The sequence below is a fragment of the Anopheles funestus genome, chromosome 2RL, assembly GCF_943734845.2.
Source record: "Anopheles funestus chromosome 2RL, idAnoFuneDA-416_04, whole genome shotgun sequence".
NCBI lineage: Eukaryota > Metazoa > Arthropoda > Insecta > Diptera > Culicidae > Anopheles > Anopheles funestus.
Window position 1 is genome coordinate 32,885,566 of NC_064598.1, and position 24,133 is coordinate 32,909,698.

Below are 24,133 nucleotides of genomic sequence, written 5' to 3' on the forward strand. Positions count from 1 at the left end.
AATACATATAATAAAAAAATAACTTCCCCCAAAAACAGGCCCATCAGTAGAACATTATGGACACTTGTGCACAACGTTGTTCTATTGAGTTTATCAGCATCCATCCATGTACTCGGTTATACCGACCGCTGTGCTATCGTGCGTGACGCGTCAACCTTGAACTGATCGATTCGGAACTCAGCTGCCCGGGTACAAGGCATTGCTGCAGTTTTTTTTGCGGTAAAACTAAGCGCAATGTGTTTGCATGTTTCTTCTATGTCACGTGTCAAACGAGCAGCTTGGAAAATGCGCGGCTCAAAAGGAAGCGTGTGCTCCACTGGTAGCTTCCAGGGCTACCATCGAATGACGGTGGGGATTGGGAGAGGCTGGAGGTTCGATCGTCATTATTCGCTTTTGTGCGGAAGGTGACACGATGTACGACAACGCATGAACCGCATCGAGCCGTTACATCGTTCGCGATCAGGTGCGACCGATATGGGACACTGCTGCGACATGAAACCGTGGCGGGAGCATGTGTAGCATGTGAAGCTAATTTTTCATGGCATGCTACAAGAAATGAAGCCGCGCTGCAAAACGATGGAAAATTGGGGGGAAGGCAGGTCTGATAGATGAGGGTTAAGTGTAGTGGGTTTTTGGGACAAATGGGACAGATTTTTTTTTCTTTCGGGCCAGTGGAAAAGTGAGCATGAAATTGATTGTGACGCACACGCATGTAGAGTGGTTTTTGGTAGTAGAATTAAATTGTTTTACATTTTGAGATGTTTTTTTTGAGTGATGAAAAAAATGTGGACAAGTTTTATAAAATAATGTTAAATTTAAAATTAAAAGATAAAAATTTATTTCAATTAATTTAGAACACAAACAATAATGAATCTTGGGAAACATTAAATTATTTTGTTAGACTTTAAGATCAATATTCAGGAGACTTTTCTTCAAGCTTGTTGTGTCGTTTGTTTTGTTTGCACAAAATCTCTTTTAATAATCACCCACCTGCTGATGGGGGTTTTTCAAACGCAAACTTTAACACTTCAAGGTCGAGGCCGAAAGGCGGAAATTGAATCGATTAACGATGCACACTGAACACCGTTACAAAAGGCACCGCTTCCGGTGGCACGATCCAATTTTCCACAGCTTTCCCCTTCTCGCACGCAAAACATGAAACGTCCCATTTCCACGGCAAACCCAATGCCAATGCTGCGTGCAAATAGCCTCATTTTGCAGCATCACCGTAACCGTGCCACAGCAAAACAAAATTGCCACCGAGCAGGTGAGAACCCCAAAATAGTAATGCCAAAAACCGTGTAGGGGTATTCCAATTTTCGCGCCTCACACCAGCCCTCGGCCGGCAAAAGTGTCCAATTAATTGATCAATTTTTCAAATCCCTTCAACCGCGAATGATGCCTTTCTGTGGCCTGTGGACTGGACTGGGATCGGGTTGGCATCGCTTTCCGATGGGTTAAGCGAAAACGACGTGTAGCTGCCTAATTCGGTACCGAAACGATGGTGGTTTGGGCTGGTCGCACATAAAACCGCAGCCGGTACATTTGTGGTGTTTTACCATTTATTAGCACCTGCTTTTTTTTTTGCTTTTTTAACCGGCTTAGCTGCTTAGAACGGGATTCAAAATTGTAAATTCGAGCCCCGATCGCGTATTTGAATGGGTTGTGCTATTGATATCTTTATTAGAAGGGTTGGTCGGTTGAGGGCCGCTTTAACGATAATGCCATCATTTCGTTTTATTACCTTCGGACTGCTGGATAAAGGTTTAATGTGTGGAATACAATGAAAGCTTTTTTTAAGAAAGTGTAGAAAGCGAAAAAAAAATTGTAACAATTTCAAAACTACATCTAAAAAAAGGAAGCTGCAAATGATTCGATATTTAATAAAAAAATATTTTTCTTCGTACGAAGGTTATCGCCAGTCGTTTATAAAAATGTTTTAATTAATGCTCTACTTGTACTCAATGTACGAAAAATAGAAAATTTTCTTATCACCTTCAAACCAACAAAGAACGTGTCACCCACGTGGTTAAACGTTCAAAAACAACACTTTTCTTTGTGGCACAACTTGGGTCTTTAGAACAATTTCTTCCATTCTCGATCAGAACATGGAAACATCGCAACCATAGGAACTACTTTTTTGGTAACCTTCTTGGCAACCCAACCCATTGCACAAACGTCTTCTTTCACGAAAAACGTCTCCGCCACCATTGAACGGTGATCGCCCTGTTTTATGAAGTTATAATCGTTACATAAAAGACGTTTCTGCTCAAGTGAAGAGTTCCCCTCATCGGCTAGTTGCAGCATTCGGGAGAAAAACAATTCGTAATTGAACCATTAAGTCACCTCTTTTCTTCCCTTCGATGATGCTTTTCTAGCGCGTCCAGTTTGAGGAGTAAATTGTGTAAGAGTAATCGACGGGTTTTTTGTGTTATTGTTACGAACAAGGCAATCGTCTCGCGCAAGTCTCGTTTGTGGCCCCGCGCTTATGAGGGTGCTGCTATCTTTCCTTGACCACCGGGCCATTAATGTCTGTAGAGCGCTGGGTCTTCAAAGTTTCCACTTCATGTATGGGGAAAAATAATGCCAAAGAAAACCACTGTTTTAAGCACACTCATATCGCTCCGGTCCTCTAGTTTCGCTGCGTTGTAACATCAACCCTTTTGCATGTCTTCCTTTTTCGTGACGAGTTTGCTCCACTTATTTCTCATATCTTCGCTTCCTCTCAAGATTCGTACCCAATATCTTCGCTGGTTGCTGGGTTGGTTAGAAATTTGATTTAACCTCTCGCATTCGCATTTAATGCTGTAGCAGGAACGCATAATGAGATGCATGATACCAACTATCTTGATCGTTGTATCCATACTTTCTCCACGCGACGCTTTTTTGTGTGCGTTTGTTTCGGCAAACTTTAGGGTTTGAGTTGTCGGTGATGTACGGGGAAATGTTAAACCCGACCGATCCCCTTCATAATCGGAAACAACCGGTTTCCGGCTACGATTTCTTTCGTAACCAATCTCCTTCCCCGTAGCAATCCACATCTCTCAGGTTCGTTTCATAGCAAATCAGTCGCATTTGCACACTGGGATGAATAGCTTGAATGGCTCCCCCGGAAAACCAAAAATTGAAGCTTTCTAAGCATTATGCTTGTGCAAATTTTCAACAATCGCAACCCAAACGAAACTTGGCACAACATGGCCGCAAGTGGCCATATCAACACTTCAGCATAGAGATGCAACAACGAAATCCTTTTGAGATTTGTTTTTAATTACAACCTCTCGAACTCCCGAAGCACAAAAACGTTCAAACGAGTGGTGCGAGCCTCTTCAAGAGTTAAACTTACCGGCTGCGAGTTTTCCAAACCGTACCCGACTTTCCAACATACTTCGTGCTGGCTTCCAAATTCCCACAATAGCATTGGGCGAAAAGCGCTACGATTGTTTATGTTACGCTTCGATGGGGTTTGCTTAATGATTCCTACCTGGATGATACCTGTTGCCAGGTTGAACAAAGTGGAATCACTTCTCCGGTTAAGTATGTTAACGCGAGTGTTACTTTTGCATTTCGCACGCACTGGATGCTGGAAAGTTTAATGACTATATGGTATCATGTGCGTTCCGAGTGCTCTATGATTATGTGTGGAGCAATTTCTCGTCTTTTACGCACAAAAAAAAATGTGCACACTTGTAAGGCACTTTGAGAGTGATTGACTTTAATATCTGGCTTCTTTTGAGTTACTGATTTTCGGTATTCTTTTATGATGAGCAGTAAACAGAATTAAATCTTTAGCTGGAAGTGAATTCGATACATTAATTTGAAGTATTTCACTCGTATAAAGATTTTCATATTTTAATAATAATTGTACTTCATATAAAATATATTCTTGCAATTTTTTCCTCATCAGCAGGAAGTAAAATTACATACTTCGCATTATTTGTTACCGAATCGAATTGCTGTAAGAATTAGTGATAACAAATTCATTTTTGATGATGATGATGATGGTCCACCTCTAACCTCTACAATGGATCGGCCTTATCAGATGATATTAAATTGAACATTATTTCAATTTAGTTTTTTGAACTAGTGATGGGCGGGTCGACTCGAACCTAAAAAGTCGGAACCATCCATAAGCGATCCGAACCGAATCGGGTTGACCGGTCGATACAAGTAGATTCACTAGGTGCAACGATTCCGGTAGGTCAGCGACTCCGACCCGTGGGTGCAGCGAGTTCTGGTTGGAACTACTGAACCTACTTGTATTTACGGGTTTGGCAGAACTCGCTGCTAGTGATGGGAAAAACGGCTCCACAGCCGGCTACGGCCGACTAAAAAAAAATTGTAACAGGCTCCTGAGCCGGCTCCGAACCAACGGACTCTGGAACCAGTGCCGGTTCCGAACCAACAGCTTTGTGTGCCCAACTAAAAAAAAAACAACGTACTTTCTCGCATTGCCTAACTGACAATCAAACCTGTCAAAGCGAGAAAGCAATTCGGCTTCGGAACCGACTCCGGAGCCGTTTGATCGGAGCTGGCTCCGGAACCGTGAGTGCACTCCGGAGCGCCCATCAATACTCGCTGCACCCATGGGACGGAATAGATTCCGATTCTCCTGTACCCGAGTACGGGTGCTGCGGGTCGACCTATTGTATGAAATGAATCGTATGACCTATCACTAGTTTGAACTATAAATGAAAACGCAATGAAACCCTGACTCCTTCGTTCAAGTAATAGTCTCTGATCATTTACTGATATCTCCTGATATCTTTTTTTTTTCAAGATCACAGTCATAAGGTTGGGTCTATCGGTCTATACTGTGTCACATTCCTTTTATATAATGGCTTTTTAGCACACATAAAAAAGGTGAAAAATTCTTTGCCGTTTGAGGCCAGTCTAGACGAGATTAGATCTACAACTTGTGTTATCACAAGGGCATAAAACCGACACATCGTGGCTGCTTGTTATACATTTTTTCTAGAAGTCAAGTTCTACCCTATTTCTAGTATTCACTTTTGGTTGGAATACGTGCTGAAGCGATAGGAAAAATTCATCGAAACAGCTCAAAAACTCTTCAAACGCAAATATCGAAATAAAATTAGCTTTCATTCGCTCCGTTAGGTACGTTCGTTCGTGAAATTCAATTTTTGTAACTAGTGCACACACACACAACAAAAAAAAGAAACGTATCACAGTGAATCTGTGCCAGAGTCGAATCTATTCTAACTTTCTCATGCTTCACAACACGCACAACGTAGCGAGAATAAATCGTGAAAAATCAATTACAATCAATGTTTGTTCAGAAAACTCCGTTCCTGCTGCCGTGATTGAAGGGTATTAAAATATGGAAAGAGAGAGAGAGAGAGAGAGAGAGAGAGAGAGAGAGAGCGAACAAAAAATTTAACCCAATACGAGTGGCTCGGAAAACACATCACCGAAATTTCTGACCAGTTGGCTTGATTTTTATTTCAACACCCCAAAAGGCTAACAAAACCTGAATGTACATAACCTCGGCACCAGAGAATTAGTGTGAAAGTGTTCCCGGGTCCACTGAGGGGACGCGTTTGTACAAACATGGTGGAAAAAAGTCACTATTCCCTACCAGCCAGTGTCGTTAGTGACAATGGTGACCTGAAGAACGATTGCAAACAAAAATATGAAATTTTTATTTCTCCTTTTTATATTTTTTTTTGAAAACCACGAGTTGTTTTCTAAAACAAATGCACATAACAAGAATAAAAATCAAATCAAACCAATTTATCATTCGTCAAATATTTTAAACCAAAAAAAAAAAAAATAAAGTAAATAAAATCGCCACATATGAAGAGGAAATGCAAAAACTGCCTAATATTTTGGAAAAACATTATTAAACATTTATTTGTGAGTATAGTCAAAAATGCAAAAATCCCATCCCAAACTGCACGGTTTTGTATCGGTTGATTGCATTAAACTTAAACGAGCTGGATGGATAGTTAGTGGCCGGAAATATATTTCAAGTTATGTGACAATGGAACTTGCCTTTAGCAGCTTTTAGCCTTATCGTTTTGTGGCGTACATCCCAACAGATCCAACCTTCCTGCTGTGATGTATGCGGGTCTTTCCGGCCCGTTCAGAAACAATAGACACTTTCTGGCCAGGTACGTCATACGGAGCGATACGGTAACTACAAGTTGTAGCAACGCATATCGATAGTGAAAGCTCGCGAAGCATCTGGGAAAGATTTACTCACATTGAAAAAGACACGCTACAAGATAGCGCCGGGTCTCGAACATGGCAAAAACCGTCCGTTTTGTTTATGCTGATCACCGAGCATGGTGGACGAAGTGAGAGTGGAAAATGTGGGACAAAACGTTATTGGAAGGAAATGGTATAGAATCAACGCAGCGGCCGCTCCGGAGTGCGCTGACGAAGGCCCGGAGGCCTTCACCTTGACAGCAACCATAAATCCGTTCGGCTGGCGGTTGATTGATTTATGAAGCCTGGTCTGGTTTTGTGGATTTTTTTTTACCGTGAAGCTTTTCTAGTGTTTGTTTTCGCCGCGTTTTGTTTTTTGTTTTTCCTGCGTACACAGTTCTAGCGACCGTTTCATGCTACCGTTCCACACATGGGCGCTATCAAATTCGCACCTCACGCTATTACAATGCAACGTGAAACAGACGCATAAGGTGAAGGCGCTAGACGAAGGAAACGAAAAGTGTAGCCAGTTGATGGGTTAACAGATGGTGTAGGGGAAAGAAGGGGTTGGAAAATCGGTAAGACTGGGTATACAAGTGAGAAAACACACCGCAAAACCGTACACCACAGGCGCAAAATAATGCCGGCTGTGCATGAAAAATGCATCACAAGGCAAAATGTGAACATGAATGATGACAGTTTGCAGTGTCATTTGTTTTTCGAAGGGTCGTGTTTTTTTGCATTGTTTTGTTTTGTGTGCTAAAATCTATCAGCTAAGCTCGATGTATAGCTTTTGGTTGCGAGAACAATCGGACAGAATTAAAGGGCGTTAATTTTTGTGTATTTGAAAAGGTTATTTTTCGTTCAAATAATTTCCTCTCCTATTAAAAAACAATATTATTTAATAATTCAAAATTTGATTAATTAAAAGAATAAATGCATTTACATATTCTTAAACTGTTAAGCATTTACGTCACAATAAGACTCCTATTTATTCGAAAATAATATTAGTTTATTTATATTTTAAGTTGTTCTTTCAATAGCGTTCAAATTTTAACAAAAATTAAATGATTAATGATTAATTAATATGTCTTCCATCGTATAAAATTTCATTTTTTGTACATCAAAACAAATTAGCATTTCACCATTTTTCCTTTCTACGTACGATACTAACTAAACGCCCTTGGCAGGGGGTGGTTAAATGGCGGAAAAACAGTCCACAAATCGCATCAACCATCCACCGTATTGGCTTTCTTTTTCAAAGCGTTGAATTTTCCCTTTACAGTGTCTGTTTTCCACCCTTTCGTCCTAACCATCCAACTTGGGTTGCTGTCGGTTTCGTGTGCCCTTGATCGTAACACACGACCAAAGCGGAAAACCACCCATTGTCACCCTGGCGTAACCGACTTTTGCGATGATCGTTTCACCGTTCTCGCCGTTTCATTTACGATCGCATACATTTTCTATGCTTTTCCTGCAAACGATCAACCCCGATCAGCCCTTTTGTTTTGGCATGACACGTTCCATCTCCCCCGGCGGTTTCGCTTTCTCCATTTTTGCATGATTTTCGGAATGTCGGGAATTTCCCCCCGGCTTCAATTCCAGGTTTTCCCTGGAAGCGAAGATTTTGCTGTTCTACGCTGTGTCTAACGTTTGGTTGTTTTTGTTTTAAGCTTGAGATAAATTTCTTTTTCATTTGCGTTACGCTCGATTTTTCTCGTGAAAAATCGCTTCCGAAAAGCGACCAGCTTCACGCACGTTAGCACCTGTGTCTTGCCGATGTATGCCGGTGTCTGCATTGGTTCGTTTTTCTTCCTACTACTTCATGTAACGTTCGTATTGTGTTTTGAGTTTTCTCTCGTATCTGTTTTTCCCGGCAACATAAGGTCACAAATTATCGCACAAACGCACAGAAGTCCCGCGCACCGTTCACGTATTACACGATCCACGACGAGACGCTTTTGGAATGGCTATAGATAGCTTTTCAGATTAATTTGTATTATTTTCGTTAAAAAAAATCCCCCATTTTCCAGGCCACCTTAGAAACGAGCGCACGGTGTTAAAATCTCAGCAAAGAAATTATGTCGATATAATTGGGTCAATTTCGCACTTTGCATCAGACAGGGCGCCCGGAAAATGCGCCTCTTTTCCTGTCTCTCTTTTTTCATACATTCGCTGCGCTCATCACTCTTGCTTTTTGGTTACTTTTTGGGGGGCGAGGGGGGCCACAATGTAATCAGTTCGCACCTGGCAATTCGCATCCACATCTCGAAAAGCGTACACGGCGTGAGTACGTGAGTGGAGTATGGTCGCTATTCGCTTGCGATGTGTACGCATTGCCGTTGGAAAGCGACAAGCGATCGCATTATGGTTCGGCAGTCGCTTTTTTTGGCTGGCGTCCCACCATATATTTTTTTTCTTTCTATTTCCGATTTCGAGGTCGTCGCGTCGGAAGACCGCATGCGTTGAAAGATGCTGATTGCACGTGAATGCGGCGCCTGACAATGATGAAGATTGCGATAATGAGCCCCACACCGAGTGTGTCTCTCGACGACTTTTCTTTTCGCACTCAATGGGTGGGTCAAGAATTAGGCACGCGTTTTGTGTCTGGCCTCTTCCATCCCCTTGTGCGGAGAGAAAATAAAATCATGACACGTAGAAATGGTTTCCTTTCTTCTTGGTGGAAAGCGGCAGGTTTCCTGCTGCCAAACTGCGCAGAAAGTGGCTCACGAAACTCGAACAACGCTTGCGGACGGAGCTGACAGGCGGGTAATGGATGTCCCAAGATGATCCGTTTGCTCCGCTGCCCCAACACTGTACCAAACGCGAGACGATTAACGAAGCAATGGGGTCCGAAAATTGGAAACAACACAACCACTTATCCTAGGAAGTGGACGTAATGCTGCAGAAGAACGGAAATTAACACCATAACAACGAGCATAGGAATGGTGGCAGAAAAAGAAAAACCCCCTTATACCAAACGATGAACACGAGCGGGACGCCTTAACACACCTGCTATAGTGCTGGATGGCAAAAAAAAAGAACCGACCAGCCGGAGACAGACGAAATTAAGCGAACGATTACGTCGGAAAACATTCACCACAAAACGAGACCCACGACCTGACCTGGAAAGTGGGACCGATCCGGTGCAGCACGTTGCGGCCGATCTGCTGGGTGGGAAAATCTTACCATCACCATTCATTCGTACGTTTGCTCATCGCGATTAGGCTGCGTAACCTGGTGCCGTGACCAGGAATGAACCATGCGAAGGATGGTCGGTGAGCGTAACCGTCAAGCTTATAATTGAATGTCACCGCGACCCCGTGAAAAAACGGTACCAAGCTTCGCAATCGGCTACGCAATCGTCGCATTTTATTAGTCCAGACTGTTTGCAGACTTCAAAAACCCAAAAGAGGCACTGTCGGACTGTAAAGTCCAGTGGGAACTTGGTTCCCGGAAAAATGAGGAAAAGCCATATAGGTCAGTCGGTGAAAAAGTTTTAGCATATCATTGAGTTTTTGGTAGCAGTTTTCTCAGTTTCGTCGCCACTGCACGGATGAAAACACACGACGAACCACTCAAAAGGTTAATCAAAAACAGTACACAGAAAAGTGGAGTAGATCGCCTCATTAAAACACGCTGTGTAAATATTGTACCAAGTGGATCGCTTTTTCGAGGGAACGAAACGCGGTAAAGTAAGCCAACGTGGAGACAAACTGATGAAAAAAGCTGCGTTTGTGTCGAGATAAAAGACACGAAACAGTGAATCAGCCACCGGTGCCAGACAGCTATCAAGCAACCGGATCGTGTTGCAAGTAGTGCTGTTGTATGACATGATATAATAGTGTCACACGTTGGACAGTTAATGGTAGAATTTGGACGCGGAGTCAATGAGGGACGTTTGTTATCTTAATGACACCGCGCATACAAGATATCGATAACGAACGTTTGTGTTTTTTGGATGTAATTGATTCATTGATGGAAATGAATGGCTAATAATGGAATGAGTGTTATGGAAGTGAACAAGTTTAATAAAAAAAAAATCTTTATTATAAGTAAGAATTTGGGGCGGCGCCCGTCCACACGGCAGGGACCGGGTTCAAATCCCATCCGGATCGTCCCCCCGTAGCATGGACTGACTATCCTGCTACGTGGTAAAATAAGTCTTGATACGGCCAGGCCGTTCTAACCGAACAAAAAAAAATAAGTAAGAATTTCTCTCTCTCTCTCTTGTTGGCTTTAACGACCTCTAAGGTCACGCAGGCCATTTCTGGCTTACGAGACTTATTTTACCTCGTAGCCGGATAGTCAGTCCTTTTCTACGCAGGGAAGGTCCGGATGGGATTTGATCTCCGGTCCTGCCGTGTGGACCGGCTCCGTTTATCACATACGCCAGGTAGGAATTTATGAACTTTAAATATGAAATATGTTCGTTTTTAAATTATGATTTTTCATGGCGAAAGCTACTAACCATACACGAATGCGGAACAGCATTTATCAAATGTCTGACCTTTCTTAGCGATTTCGTACTCTGCAGTCTTATCTCTCGAAAGGGTTAAATCGCCATTCGTTTATGATTCATTGATTAGCGATCTTTGGTCTCAACACCAGCTTAGCCGCAATCGGTTGTTCACTTGGTACGTGAGGTCATTTTTTAACTGTTGGTTTTACTTTTATCTAAAGACTTAAGCGACAAATCTCTAGCCCGTCGTCTGGTGGCGATTACTAGCCACCTGGCAATTAATGGACGATACTGACGAGTTCCTAGTGTGTTTCTGGTTCGACGTTTAAACCCATTTATAATGGAAACAGGCAATAAAACGGGTATGATAAGATTAAGGCAAGACAGAGAGAGAATAAATTTCACACAAACAAACATCAGAAACTAACCTTGAGTTTTAACCTGAGTTCCAATATTACTCCACAGACATTCGTAAGAAGGCAACAAAGCAACGAAGACATTTATTTCCTTGCAAATCAAATCAACTCGAATCAACGATTTCACAAGCTGCTTGATCGCACAACAAGAGATAAAGTGTGGCTTCAGTTTTTTTTTTCTCGTGAAACAAATCTCTAGAGCACTGCAGTAAGCTGTAACGAATCATCCATTGAGCAAAACATTCGTTGGAATCCGGTCTTGAATCAATGCAGTTGCATCTCTTATCAAGCCTCACTATCGAACAAAATCAAACAAACACGAGAAATCCTTTCGTACGAGTTCAAACACCGATCCACGACCGCCCCGAGGTCAATTTGCAAAGTGCATTTATGCAATTGGTGCTATTTTTCGCACAACGATCGTGTCGCCTTTCACGTGGCCGGTAAGCGAACGGGGCCTGTCAGCAGGTCAGTAATTTGTGCAAATGTTTCCACGTTGTTTCACTAACAGCAACCTTCTTTGTTCGCGATGCGATCGTCGGTTCGAGGGCAGAAAATGTTGTGTGGAGGGGTTCATCTATCTTGTTGTATATTTTTCTCTTTATGTGCCATTCTATTTAATAAGACTAGCAGTACTATTTCGGCTTGCATATTACAGCTGAATTTGAATAATTAACAATTCCCAAGGTTTTTTCTTTCTTACCAGTCCACCATACCACAAATGCTTTCTAACGCTTACTGCGTTCTGCTTCCTGACTTACAGCTTATTTGCTGGAAAAGGTCAAAGACGTGATAAACCAGAGTTGTTCCGTGGAGTGTTGAAGCATCTCTTTCTTTTTGCTCTACAACAATTTCCTACAATTCCCGCTAACAAACCACCGGAAAAAGCCTATGGTGTAGTTTATGAGCATTTTTTTTCGTTTTGTTTTTTTAAATTTCCATCCTCCAATTCCTCTAAACCAGGCATACTGTTGCGTAACTTGAGCGATCAAACTTTCGAAGAAATTTTAATGAAAACACTACCCATTAACCCACAAAACCGGGCGAAATACATGGTGCTATTACAACCTGGGCACAGAACAGCTGCCTTTTTTGCTATTTACTGTTGTAACATCTGCCGCTTCTTTTGCATCTTTTAATGCTGTAAATCGAGGTGTTGTCGACTTTTTCAAACTCTTATTCAAAATTTTGTAGTTTCGAGGTGAACAAAAAAAAACAGAATTCCTCAAGCCATAGCGTTCAAATCATCATAAAGAATGAGTTCACCGTGAAGAAGTTGTAAAAGCGGGCCAAACGGTACATGCACGATTTGAGCCACGAATCGTGAATGGTGTTCCAATTGGTCAGAACCTTCGATGTTATGATACAGATTGTGCTTGTACCAGCTTACCGAGGGAGGGCAAAAAAAAACCCCCTCTCCATCATGAGTATCGTTGCGCATGGATGTAATAATTAGAAGGTTTACCATCGATTGGCCACATCCAACCACACCGGTGAGGGTAGCGAACGAATTGAAGAAAAATCTGGGTGGCTTATCGAACGTGGTAATGATTTATTATCACCTTCCCCCGTAACAATGGGTACGAATGATGCGTTGGATCTCAAAAACATTTGAAAAAAAATTGAGATCAACCTCTGCCTCTCTCCCCGAGCGATCCGGATAACGTTCATCAATAGTAATTATAGTTTCTTCAAACGAAAGCTTATTTTATGGAGATCGAAACCAATTATAACGTTTGTTTCAAATTGGTGGAACTATCGCGTTTTGAAATGCTTTTTTTTTGCTGTAATTAAGTAATGTAAATACTCAAAAATCTAGATGAACGATTGTTGGGAAAAACCTTGACTATGTCCTGATTTGTTCGTCGACATGTAAACTATTCGTCCAGAATGTGATCTGCGAAAGTTCTGAGCACCAAGGCTTAATAGAAGAGACACACCAAACGTGATTTAAACTCCAGACTAACAATTACACAACGATGTACAGCAAAAGACAATGCAACGCACTCCATTGAAGTGTTTTCAAAACCACAACAATAACCATAGCATGAGTGTGAGTTAATGTGACCGCTTCTACCAAAGTGGAAGGATCCCGTATTAGAAGCATCAAGCTCGGTTTTTTCTTCGGTTCCGTTTCCTAGCTATAATCCGTTAATGATTAACCGTCTACGTTACGATAGCTAAACCTCGTCTTTGTGGTTTATTCTAGGTTTCAGCTGCACTTAGCGTCGCATTGTTCCATTCCCTTCCCGCGCTTCCATCCGACTGGTTTAATAATAAAGATGCCACCGAGACGATAAATCGGGAAAAGTCCACCACCTCGTCTCGTTTTTTTTTCTTCTAACCCCTTCCACCCAAAAAAGGAAACATTAAACCTGGCGCGTACTATTGCGCAACAGGGGCCAGTCTGATCTTTGATCCAGAAAAGATCTTTCGAGCTGCGATGTTTCGTCTTTTCGAAATGGTTTGGCGTAGGAAAATCTTTTCCCTTCCATCAAAACTAAAGCAACCGAGCACCGAAGAAGAGGTGGTTCGGTTTAATTATCGTTAACCGGTAGCAGAGCGGCAGAAGCTTGATGTTGTCCGGCACTGAAAGTGATCCATTTTGTTGCCGACCGAAAGCAGCTTTGACGATGATACACGATACATCGTGTGATAACCGTACGTGAATTTTTTTTTTACTGTAAGCTTACACAGTATACAGCATTTGAACAAGAAATGTAACATTTTTTTCTCTCTCTCCTTTTATTATGCTTAAATTTTATTTCTCCCTTAGGCTTCACTTTCTTTCGTTTCGTTTCGTTCTCTTACGCTGCTGCGCTAGCGGTTCTGTGCGGCTAACGGCTGTTAACCGCTCTGGACCCGTGGTGAGCTTTCCGAAACGGTCCGTTAGCTAGAATTACTGTGCCTTTTTGGTGAGGATTAATGCTTGTTCATCGATGAGATAACCAGCGGGGAATCGATATAACCACGGAACCAAGAAACCTCAATCAGAGCAAGACCCCTCGGTGCCATGGGGTGTGCTTTTTTTTACCCCCTTTCTTATAATTGCTGCTTTTTTCTGCTTTTTCTACTGATTTTTATTCAAATTACTGTCATACCTTAAATTGCCAAAATTTTCTTCCCATCCAAGGGGAGGCGATACCCGGATACCCGGGCAAAGTTTCCTTCTCCTTTAATTGCGGCGTGAACATTGGATTAACTTTTACAGATTATGTGTGGTCGCTAATGTATCGGACACAGCACAAAAACAACAAAAAACAAAACCAAATCCCAGTGAGAAAAAAGAAAACAATAGAAATCCGTCAATAAAAGCAAATAGTTACAACGTGACAAAACGTGACAAATGGCAACGGCGTTACGAGTGTGTATGTGTGTTTGTTGGACGCGAAAGCAAAGCTATCAAAAATCAATTTAGAAACACAACAGTGTGAATAAAGTAAAGGAAGGGCAACCAAAACAAAAAACACATCACTAAGCGACAATCGCCGCCCGGTCCATTTTCTAGCCCGAACGGGCCTACCACACGGTTGAACCGTTTTGTGCTTGCATTTCCGGCCATTTCCTCATCCAAACGCTGTTTCCGTTACAGTTTAAATGACTGTAGTGTGCGGTGCGATGATGGGAATACGGCTATTCCGTGCGAGTGTCTGCGCGCCCCTGTGAGATGTGAACAGTTTCGGGTCATCGGCACGGTCAGATATTTCTCGTTAACTCGTTTGAACAGGGCCGGCGCGGACACGCTGGTAATCCCTCTCATGTGAAACGAAGCTGACTGACATGCGTGATCCGAAGCCTCTGACACTGACCGCTGAATATGATTTATGTGGATCGGTACCCATTCACGAACGCAGACCACATCCTTTTAAGATCGTTAATCGGAAGGGAAACGATCTCTTCTTCCCACAACCCTTACAGCCGCTGCTGTTTTGAGCGCGTTTTCTTTAGGAGCATACAGCAAAGATTCCCGATTTGAAATGCTTCCCCAAGAGTTTTCTCGTTCCGAGTCCAACATCATCTAGTTTACATGCCAAAGCTCCAAACCCCACACTATGGCCCAGTTTTTGGTTTTTTTTTTCAGTCCAATTTTTGGGACTTAACCCTTTTCGATCTAAAAGCCCGATATGTGTTTCCTATTGCGAAAATAAAACACAAACACACAAACAAAACGGGGTCAACTAATGTTGGTGCAGCAAATTAAATCTAATCACCTCGAAGAAATGGGAACTTTTGGTGGGCATCTCGCATTCACAGCCATAATAACCGTAATCAAACGAAACGGATGCTCTGCAGTACAACTGCAACTGGCACGATGATAAATAGTCTTGACGGGCGGTAAAAAAACCTACACACACACACATAAGGGAAACAAAACAAGCAGACAACGAGCAACAACAAAAAACCAAGCACGTGCGTTTTGCAGCAATTGCGTGTGCGCGAATTGTTTGTCCAATCAGGAGGAATATGCATATATGGGTCAAGCTGTAATTATCTACCAAATGCATATCTTGTGTACGATGTTTTGTGCTAGCATCCACCGCTCCAAACGCGCTGTGTACGATCGATACGATCAGCTACGATCATCATGCACGCGTGCACCGGTGTGGCCTTGTTCTTATAATCATAATTTCTCCCACCACCCCGCAACCAGCGTTCATCTATTGCAACGTTACAGAACGGGGTGAATAGGAAAAAAAACATAGCTAAAGCAAAACACAACAACTTATCTCATGTGTCGATTTGAAAATACGGGGTCTAACAACGATGTGAGAGCACAATACAGAAATGAAAAACAAAACAACATTAACTTCAATCAGATGTTTGTAAACTTGGTAGAATCGTATCTTAATACTGTCTCTTCTCTTCTTACGTTCTAATTGCAGTGCCTCAGCCTTCTCGTATGGTCGAGAACAACATAATTCCCCTCGTCTAATTCGCCAAGATTGCGCAGACACATTGGCGAAAGAAACGGCTTCCACGATAAAGTGTCCAGAAGCAAACGTTTTACGCATTGATTCCACCTGTCATTTAGAGGGGTGGCTTTAACAAACCAGCCCACCTGAGTGGCTGGCAGACTGGGTGGATCAGTTCCCGAACCACGATACACACCACTACACTCGTGACCATCTCTCCCTCATCAGCGTCGATCACCATCATCATCATCTTCATTCAGCACCAGCACTCGTTCGGATACCGTGCCAACGTTCGGGAGCATAACGCAATCGTCAGAGCGCATCCACACGAAGTACGGCCGCGGAAATCGAAAAGCTTCCCCAGCAGCCAGTATCAGTTTCTCCCGGAGAGTGGTTTAGCTGCCGCGCGTGTACACTTCAATTTGGCGGTGTACCATCTTCACGAGAGCCTAGCGCGAGAGCCCGCAGCCAGTATATCCAGAGCACCGTCGCGGACGTCACACCGCTGGGAAAGGGTTAGGCCGGTGCGATAGTTAATGCGTCGCCGCAAACACGAACAGCGCACCAGTGTTGGCTCGGGTTTCGGACGAAGCGCGTCGCGAGTAGCAGCACATCAACGAATCCGGCATTTGTGGACCTTTTTGGGGGACGGCCCGACATACTCGAGCTTAACTCGAGGTGTTATGTAAATCATTGTAATCCCACCAACTCCCCGTCATCACACGAACGTGGCTGTTCAGCGAACATCCGCGAACAACTCTCAGCCATATTCTTATCATCCTCTGCATCATCACCAGCATCCCGCAGAGTGTGTGTGTGTGTTTTTGTGTGAGAGAGCTTGTGTGCGTATTTAAGAACCGATCGTATTCGCGTGTGGAATAGTCTGTGCGCAACGTAATAAAATTCTCCAACGCGAACGGGTTTTTTGAGGAACATCCGCAACTAAGAACTAACTGCGCACCGTACCAGTCATTCGCAAACTGAACCTCTGCCAGCAAGGGACGTGTGACTTTACTGGACATTCCGCATGTGTGGCATGTGTGAGAACACACTGGAAGGCAAATGTTTTCGTGTGCCATCCAGTCGGTGGTTGAACGTGAAATGCTGACTGGTGCAAAAAAAGCAACACTAGCCAATACCGCGTGTTCAGTGTAAACAGCCGACAGCAGCAGTAGCAGCAGCACCAGTGACCGGTGGTCGACCAGTGTCTTCCGTTTGACGATGGTGTCGTTAGCGACAGTGCAGCACATATTGAGGGGCACCGAGTCCGTTCACACCAGTGTGCCGACCATTAGCGCGATAAGAAACGATCAGTTAAGATCAAGTTTGAGTGCGATCGATAGTGCCGTTGATCTCGTTCATGTGATCGCTCGTTCAGACGATTAGCCGTTTGAGTTCTGTAAGGTGACTCAGGTTGGCCAAGTGATAAGCGAACCGTTTTTCGCGTTTGGTTCCACGACGTTGTGTAGAAGGGCACCGTTTGCGAAGGTGAAACGGAAACGCTTTGTGTCTATGGGAGCCTTGTGTTGTTTTTACTTATTATTTTGAATTTGCTGCCCAGTGCTGTACGTGTGTGCATGTGTACTTCAAGACCATTCCGGAAAGGTTTCGGAAGAAAGGTGTTTTCAACGCATAGGAGGTCATCCTCCAGCAGTGTTGACGGGGGAGGCGTAGGTAGGTGCTAAACGGAACGTTGCAACATTGTGACCGACGTGTATGCGGTGTAGCAGCAGCTAGTTAGCATCCCCCCACAAGCAGCAGCTGCCACTCGGCAAGCAGTAACCGTGGCGAACGGATCGACGTCAGCGTCTCAACGATTCTGCAAGCGTAGCATCACTGTGGCCATCATGTACTGGATCCGGTCGAAGAAGCTGCGCGAGCGGCTTGCGCTCGGATTCGGTGCTCTGCTCGTCCTCTTTACACTGCTGTTGGTGGTTGATCTACAGATGGATCTGGGTGTGTCTAGGGGTGAGTTTATCCCGTCCCATGCCCGCATCCGGTACGCAAACCAGCAGGATCGAAGCGGGATCTACAACGAGTTCCATCGGAAGTATCTGGCGAAAAGTAATGCGTCCGGATCGAAGGAATACCTAACGACGAACGCGCAAGCACAGCATCGCGGTCACACCGATACCTCCGGTCCGGGCTACCCCGGCAAATCGGCATCGACAACTACCGATCCACCACCGCACGATCGTTTCAAGGACCTGACGGCACTTGTTGTGGCGCCGCGTGCCAGCAAACATCGGGCACCGCAACCGTTCGAGCGGATTATTGTCCGGGAGGAATCGTACACGGACGAACCGTTGGATGAGGATGAAGCTAATCCAACGCTGGGCGAATTGTTGGATCTGCGGCCCGGCTTAAATGCGTCCAACCTGGAGCGATTTCAGCTGCGCATCTCCAAGCGTGAACTGTACAGCCGAGAAGATACGCTGGTGAATGCGGTCATCGACGACATGATACGGATGCCCATCTTGCACGTGGTGCAAAAGGAGGGTGGAACCCAGCTGAAGCTCATCATCGACTATCCGAACGATGTGCACGCACTGTTCAAACCGATGCGGTTTCCGCGCGAACAGCAAACCCTGCCGAATCACTTTTACTTCACGGATTACGAGCGACACACGGCCGAAATTGCTGCCTTCCATCTGGACCGGCTGCTTGGATTCCGGCGTGCAATGCCCGTGACCGGACGCATCCTTAACATCACCACCGAAATCTACCAGGTCGGCGATGAGGTACTGCTGAAGACGTTCTTCGTATCGCCGTCCAGCAATCTGTGCTTCCACGGCAAGTGTTCATACTACTGCGATACGTCACACGCGATCTGCGGCAATCCGGACACGCTGGAGGGTTCGTTTGCCGCGTTTCTGCCCACGCAGGATGATACGCAGCGCAAGGTGTGGCGGCATCCGTGGCGGCGATCGTACCACAAGCGCCGGAAGGCACAGTGGGAAACGGACTCCGACTACTGCACGATGGTGCGTGACATTCCACCGTACGACGAGGGTCGCCGGTTGCTCGACCTGATGGACATGTCCGTGTTCGATTTTCTCACCGGTAACATGGACCGGCATCATTACGAAACGTTCAAAATCTTCGGCAACGATACGTTCCCGATTCACCTTGACCATGGGCGCGGGTTTGGTAAACCGTTCCACGACGAGCTGTCCATTCTAGCGCCAGTACTGCAGTGCTGTTTAATCCGTGCGTCCACACTGGAGACGCTGCTGCGCTTCCACAACGGTCCAAAAGCACTGTCGGAGGCGATGCGTGAATCGATGGCGATCGATCCGATTGCACCCGTTCTGTGGGAACCACACTTGACGGCACTTGATCGACGGGTAGCCATCGTGCTGCAGGCTGTGCGTGATTGTATCAGGAAATCCGCGGAAGAGGATGCTCCCGGTGGTATTCCCGACGTTCCTAACGCGCTCGGTGAGATGGATACAGTGGCGAAGAATGGATTCTACCGTTCCTAGCGACTGGCGTACCGGCGAAGGACAGACCTGCAGGAGCGACATGCGCGGCTTCACGCCGTTAATCGGTACTCGAGGGCGGGCGATGGTTCTGCTAATCAGCCTCAGTATCATCATCACCATCACCACCACCACTATCACCAACAGCAGCAGCACGGTGCTCCGAGAGCAGGCTCCTCGACGCGCTTCGATCGAAGCCGAACTCTGTACATAGTTTAATTGATAGTCACTACCGTGTGGTAGTCGTGTGAGCGAAGACTAATGAGAAGGAGGGGGAAAAACTGTTAGGCATTAGGCAATAAGGGTTAGGAAAAATTGTTTTCTAGACAAGGATGTGAATCACGGTCTGTGTGTGAGTGTGTGCGTTAGAATGTGAGAAGTGCGCGTGTGAAACAAGTTTAACAGGGCGAACCATTGCGAATATGCCCTTCGGCCTAGGTTCCTAGCGGTGTGTCAAACGAAAATAAACGAAGAATACGATCGGTAGGGTTAGAATGCAAAACAGCAAATGGAAGCGAATGTGCTTTTTTTTTAGTCTGATAAGAACCAGGGTACGCTTACGAAGCAACACTCAACTAGCAAAAGGTACTATATTAGCAACAAACGCACACACCATCCCTTACTTACAGTAAAATTGGTTGTAAAGTTGTAATAAATGGAGAAATATGTGAACATCGAGCGTAAAAAAGTTTATCCAGGAGGAAACAAAAATGAAGGAATGAACATGTAATTTCCCAAACCACACAAACTCACAATTTGACTGTTTAAGCTACTCACGGTGATCGAAAATTTGAGTTAAGTTTTGCAACATTCAATCCGTTAAGCCTAGCCGCGGTGGGTTTTAATTCTATCTGCCTAAACATAACTGTAGAGCATCCCGGACCTGTTAGGAAGTTTAGCACATACGAGTAGGAAACCATTGTTAGCACAATAGTTTAAAAGTACGTCCTTCACCCAATTGGTGGAACATTTCCTACCGAGCGGGTGTAGCTTTGAGGCCAAAGTTTGATAACACTATATACACGGTTAGACACGTTATGGATGGTAGGAGTACATGCAATGTTTCCATCAAATCAGCAGACGACAAATGTTTGGTATAATTGTTTTCGTTCAGTTGTAATGTTTTGATTCTATTCTCGTTGCTCTGTTAAGTGGAATTTCGTTGTAAATACTCTCGGTAGACAAGAGATGACAGGATTTGCCTGCTTTACATTTCCCAGAACCATAACACAAGGAAGACACACAATTTTTTTCTCTCGTCGTTTCTCAAAGCCATACGTTTTGAATTTGCGAACATGAATAGTGGTGGCCAGTAAATAGAATTTAAAGAAGAAAAAACAAGGATATTGTAAAATGTAGTAAGACCAAAAGCAAATTATTCAGACGCAAAACAATAGATTAAACCAAAATAATGACCGATCAACTTGATCGAGAGATGAAATCAAGAACAGGTAACAACTCCATGAATGGGAGACTTGTTTCATCACACATAAATATCCAAATTACAAAAAAAAGGAAAACAATAACTGCAAACGATACAAACATAGATGGAAGAAGGTACCATTTCACACAAAAGAGAGTTGCCACAGTTCAAAAACCGTGTGCACGCTAAGTCAATAGGAGGTATGTTCGATACGTGCATATAAAAGAAGCCATTGTGATGTATGTTTCTTATTCTGTTGTTATGTTTAAATGGTGCAGCCCTCGCACGAAGGGACTGGCGATTTTGATTTTCGGTTCCCTCGAGTGGTGTAAATCTGCTATGTGTTAAAACTACTGGAAACGAAACATTGCACACAACGGGCAGCTGCAGCTGGCAAGTGGAACGAGACAAGTGAAACGCATTAAAGGGTATAAACAAAACATAAGAAAACACATCATAAATACCACAAAAACAACCAACCATGATGGTGAGAATAGCTATAGTACACGTAACGATTATAATAATGGAAATATAATGCAACATAATATACGATAAGAGAGCGATCTAACAGGCGAATAATTCCACGATTGTTTAGCTCCCTCACATGCAAAAGCATAGCTTTTCATCTCACTTTTACATATCGTCAAACGCGTGCCCAAACTAAAACTTCCCGCCCGAACTTGGTGTTTCGTTTCGATCGGATTCAGAGGATCGGAAGGAAAATATGCCAAAAAAAAATTAATTAAAATCTCACTCGCTTCTTGTCAGCATCGACAGCAAATATGGGGATCAGTGCCAGGGTGTATCGCAAAACCGTTTGCAAATGTGTTCCGGACCATCCGGAAAGGGGAAAATGAATGCAAGAAAAGCGAAACAGCACAAAAACAAAACATAAACCGCATAACAGAACACCGGTTAGCAAGCGTAAGGTATCGATTGCTCGACGATATTTTTTCCCACCATTATTAAGTTTGATATTCTTTGCCGTTCTTCCTCTACGTGGCCCTTTTTCAGCTGACTGCCAATTTACTCCTCTAACGGATAATGTGGCATGAATATAGGTGGCTAAGAAATAGAAAATTGTATTTCACTACAAACCATAGCACGATCGAGGCAATATTGAATCTGATGAATGGATCGGCTAGTATGAACGTTCCCGTTAGGGTGTTGTTCTTATGCGCAAAAAAACAATAACAAAAAAGCAAAACATGAAAGATCATTTGAATTAGCAAGCAATCATTGCTTCCCTTCGGATGTGATGAAGTGCGTTGAGTATTGAATTGTACATTTTGTAAAGCAACAAAAACAACACTCCTTCCCTTCCAAAACATTCACAAAACCCATTCTTTTTATTCAGATTTATACACCTGTTCGTTCCTATCCGTATAAGTGCGGAACGTTTCCCGCATGTTAACCGATATAAATCGTTATTATCATCTACAAAAACTGTATGAAACAGTGGGAGAAATATAAAAAGAAAACGTTTCCTTTTTGTTATCTGCAAAGTTTACGTGCAAACCCTAGCTGTCGAAACACATCGCAAATGGAGCAATATTTCACTGTTAAAATCAATGTGTGTCAAAAAGCAAATATAAACCATAAAGTCTATATAGGAACGTTGTTCTTCTGGTATTTTTTTTTTTGGTTTTTGAAATGCAAAATAAAAACTAAACAAATGCAGTAAACTATCTCATCCGCATGCCGTATCTCCATTACCTTTCATCTTGATGATCATCCTTCGCCAGGGTAAACGTGATTATTGTACTAAATAGTATAAACAAAAGAAAACAGGATTGATAAACAAAAACAGGCAACGTAGTAGAAAGTTGATAAGCAAATCAAACGAAAGAAAAACAACTATAAAAGCAAAATGATAAAAGTCTGTTGTTACTGTATAGCTAAGAACATATTGAAAAAGAAAAAGTGAATGAGGTGTGCTAACAAGCAACTAACCAGAGGTAACATAAGTAAACAACTGATCAGCTGTGGTATCGATTATGAATTAATGATAAAAAAAAACGTATATTACTACCGGAAGGGAAAACCTGAACGTAAATGAATAAACTATGAAATTTGACAGTTAAAATTGTAAAAAAGAAATACATTGTGCCTCCGTATAACGGTGGTCAAGTGAGGCAAAGTGTATCCGAAAATTAAGGTTCTTGCCAATTATCGCCCTTGAAATGACGTGACTGATGATTGGGGTGTGAAACGATCTGAGTTGCTAATTTGTTGGAGTCATATTTTTATTTATTCTACCCTGGTTGACTGAACTTTACTGTGCAGGTTTGAAATGTTTTAAATAACCGTTTCATATTTTACAAGCAAACAACTGGGTATGTGCAGAACCTTTGCATTAGAGGCTGCACCTGGATGAGGATGTTTTTCATTTTTCTTAGCTTTTTTTCTTGTTTTCACATACATTTTGCCTCACCCAAGGATAGTTTTGTTTGTGAGTGTTTTCCATGGAAGACAGCTTTATGATGGAGTGAATCATAACACCAACGTGTACAGAACGTGCCTTTTCGTGCGTTGTTCAATTTCTTTTTATACCACGGACACTTCCTCCATTCGTTGAACGACAATTTTTGTGTTATAATGTTAGGTGTTTTTCAGCTTTCTTTTAATTTTATTTTCGGTATGACATTTATGACGCTGTAATCACACTGCTCTGAATCGTATCGGAGTTCCTTCTAGTTGTTTTACTTTGCATCGAATGACAAATTTATCGTCCCAACTCGAGCAAAGAACGAAAAAAGTTTCATTAATGAAATCATTTTATAAACTGCCCGTCAGACTTGGCATTCCCTCGTTTAATTCCCTACATTGCTAAACTTTGTTTGGTGGTTTGGCATGTAAAAGGTTTGAAAGAAACGGTTCACTATTCGCCAAGAAACAAGCTGAACAAGTTCCCAACGTACTATCCCATCCGCTATCTGGACGGTAAAATGCTGACTGTGTAACTGTGTTGGAGGCAAATTTTACAAAGAATTCAACCAACTAAATAAACCTGCCACAATTGCAGACATCTACCACAAAGTTGAAGCAAAATTGCGTAACCTGTCCGAAGAGTTTTTAAAGCGGTGTTCCACTTAAGCGGTGTTCTATCACATTACACCCCGGTGGCAAGGGTGCTAATTGTGGTATTTACATTTTTGTCACTCAAATCACTAAATATAACGGATTTGTCCGCTAAATAATGGTGTGAGCTCTATGCGTTTTGGGTCAACTCCGTGGTGAATCAACTTTTATTTTTTATTTTACTTCTT

The 24,133-nt window shown here is 43.2% G+C and overlaps 1 protein-coding gene across 2 annotated transcripts in view; it reads left to right on the top strand.

Annotated features, from left to right (window-relative positions):
- Positions 1–22,964, top strand: part of LOC125764320 (extracellular serine/threonine protein CG31145) — a 55,954-nt gene extending 32,990 nt beyond the window's left edge. For both annotated transcript variants that reach the window (XM_049428465.1, XM_049428464.1), the window contains exon 3: positions 15,930–22,964. In XM_049428465.1, coding sequence (XP_049284422.1) covers positions 17,807–19,444 — 1,638 coding nt within the window. In that variant the 5' untranslated portion in view covers positions 15,930–17,806 and the 3' untranslated portion in view covers positions 19,445–22,964. The remainder of the gene's footprint in view (positions 1–15,929) is intronic.
- The last annotated feature ends 1,169 nt before the right edge of the window (positions 22,965–24,133 follow it).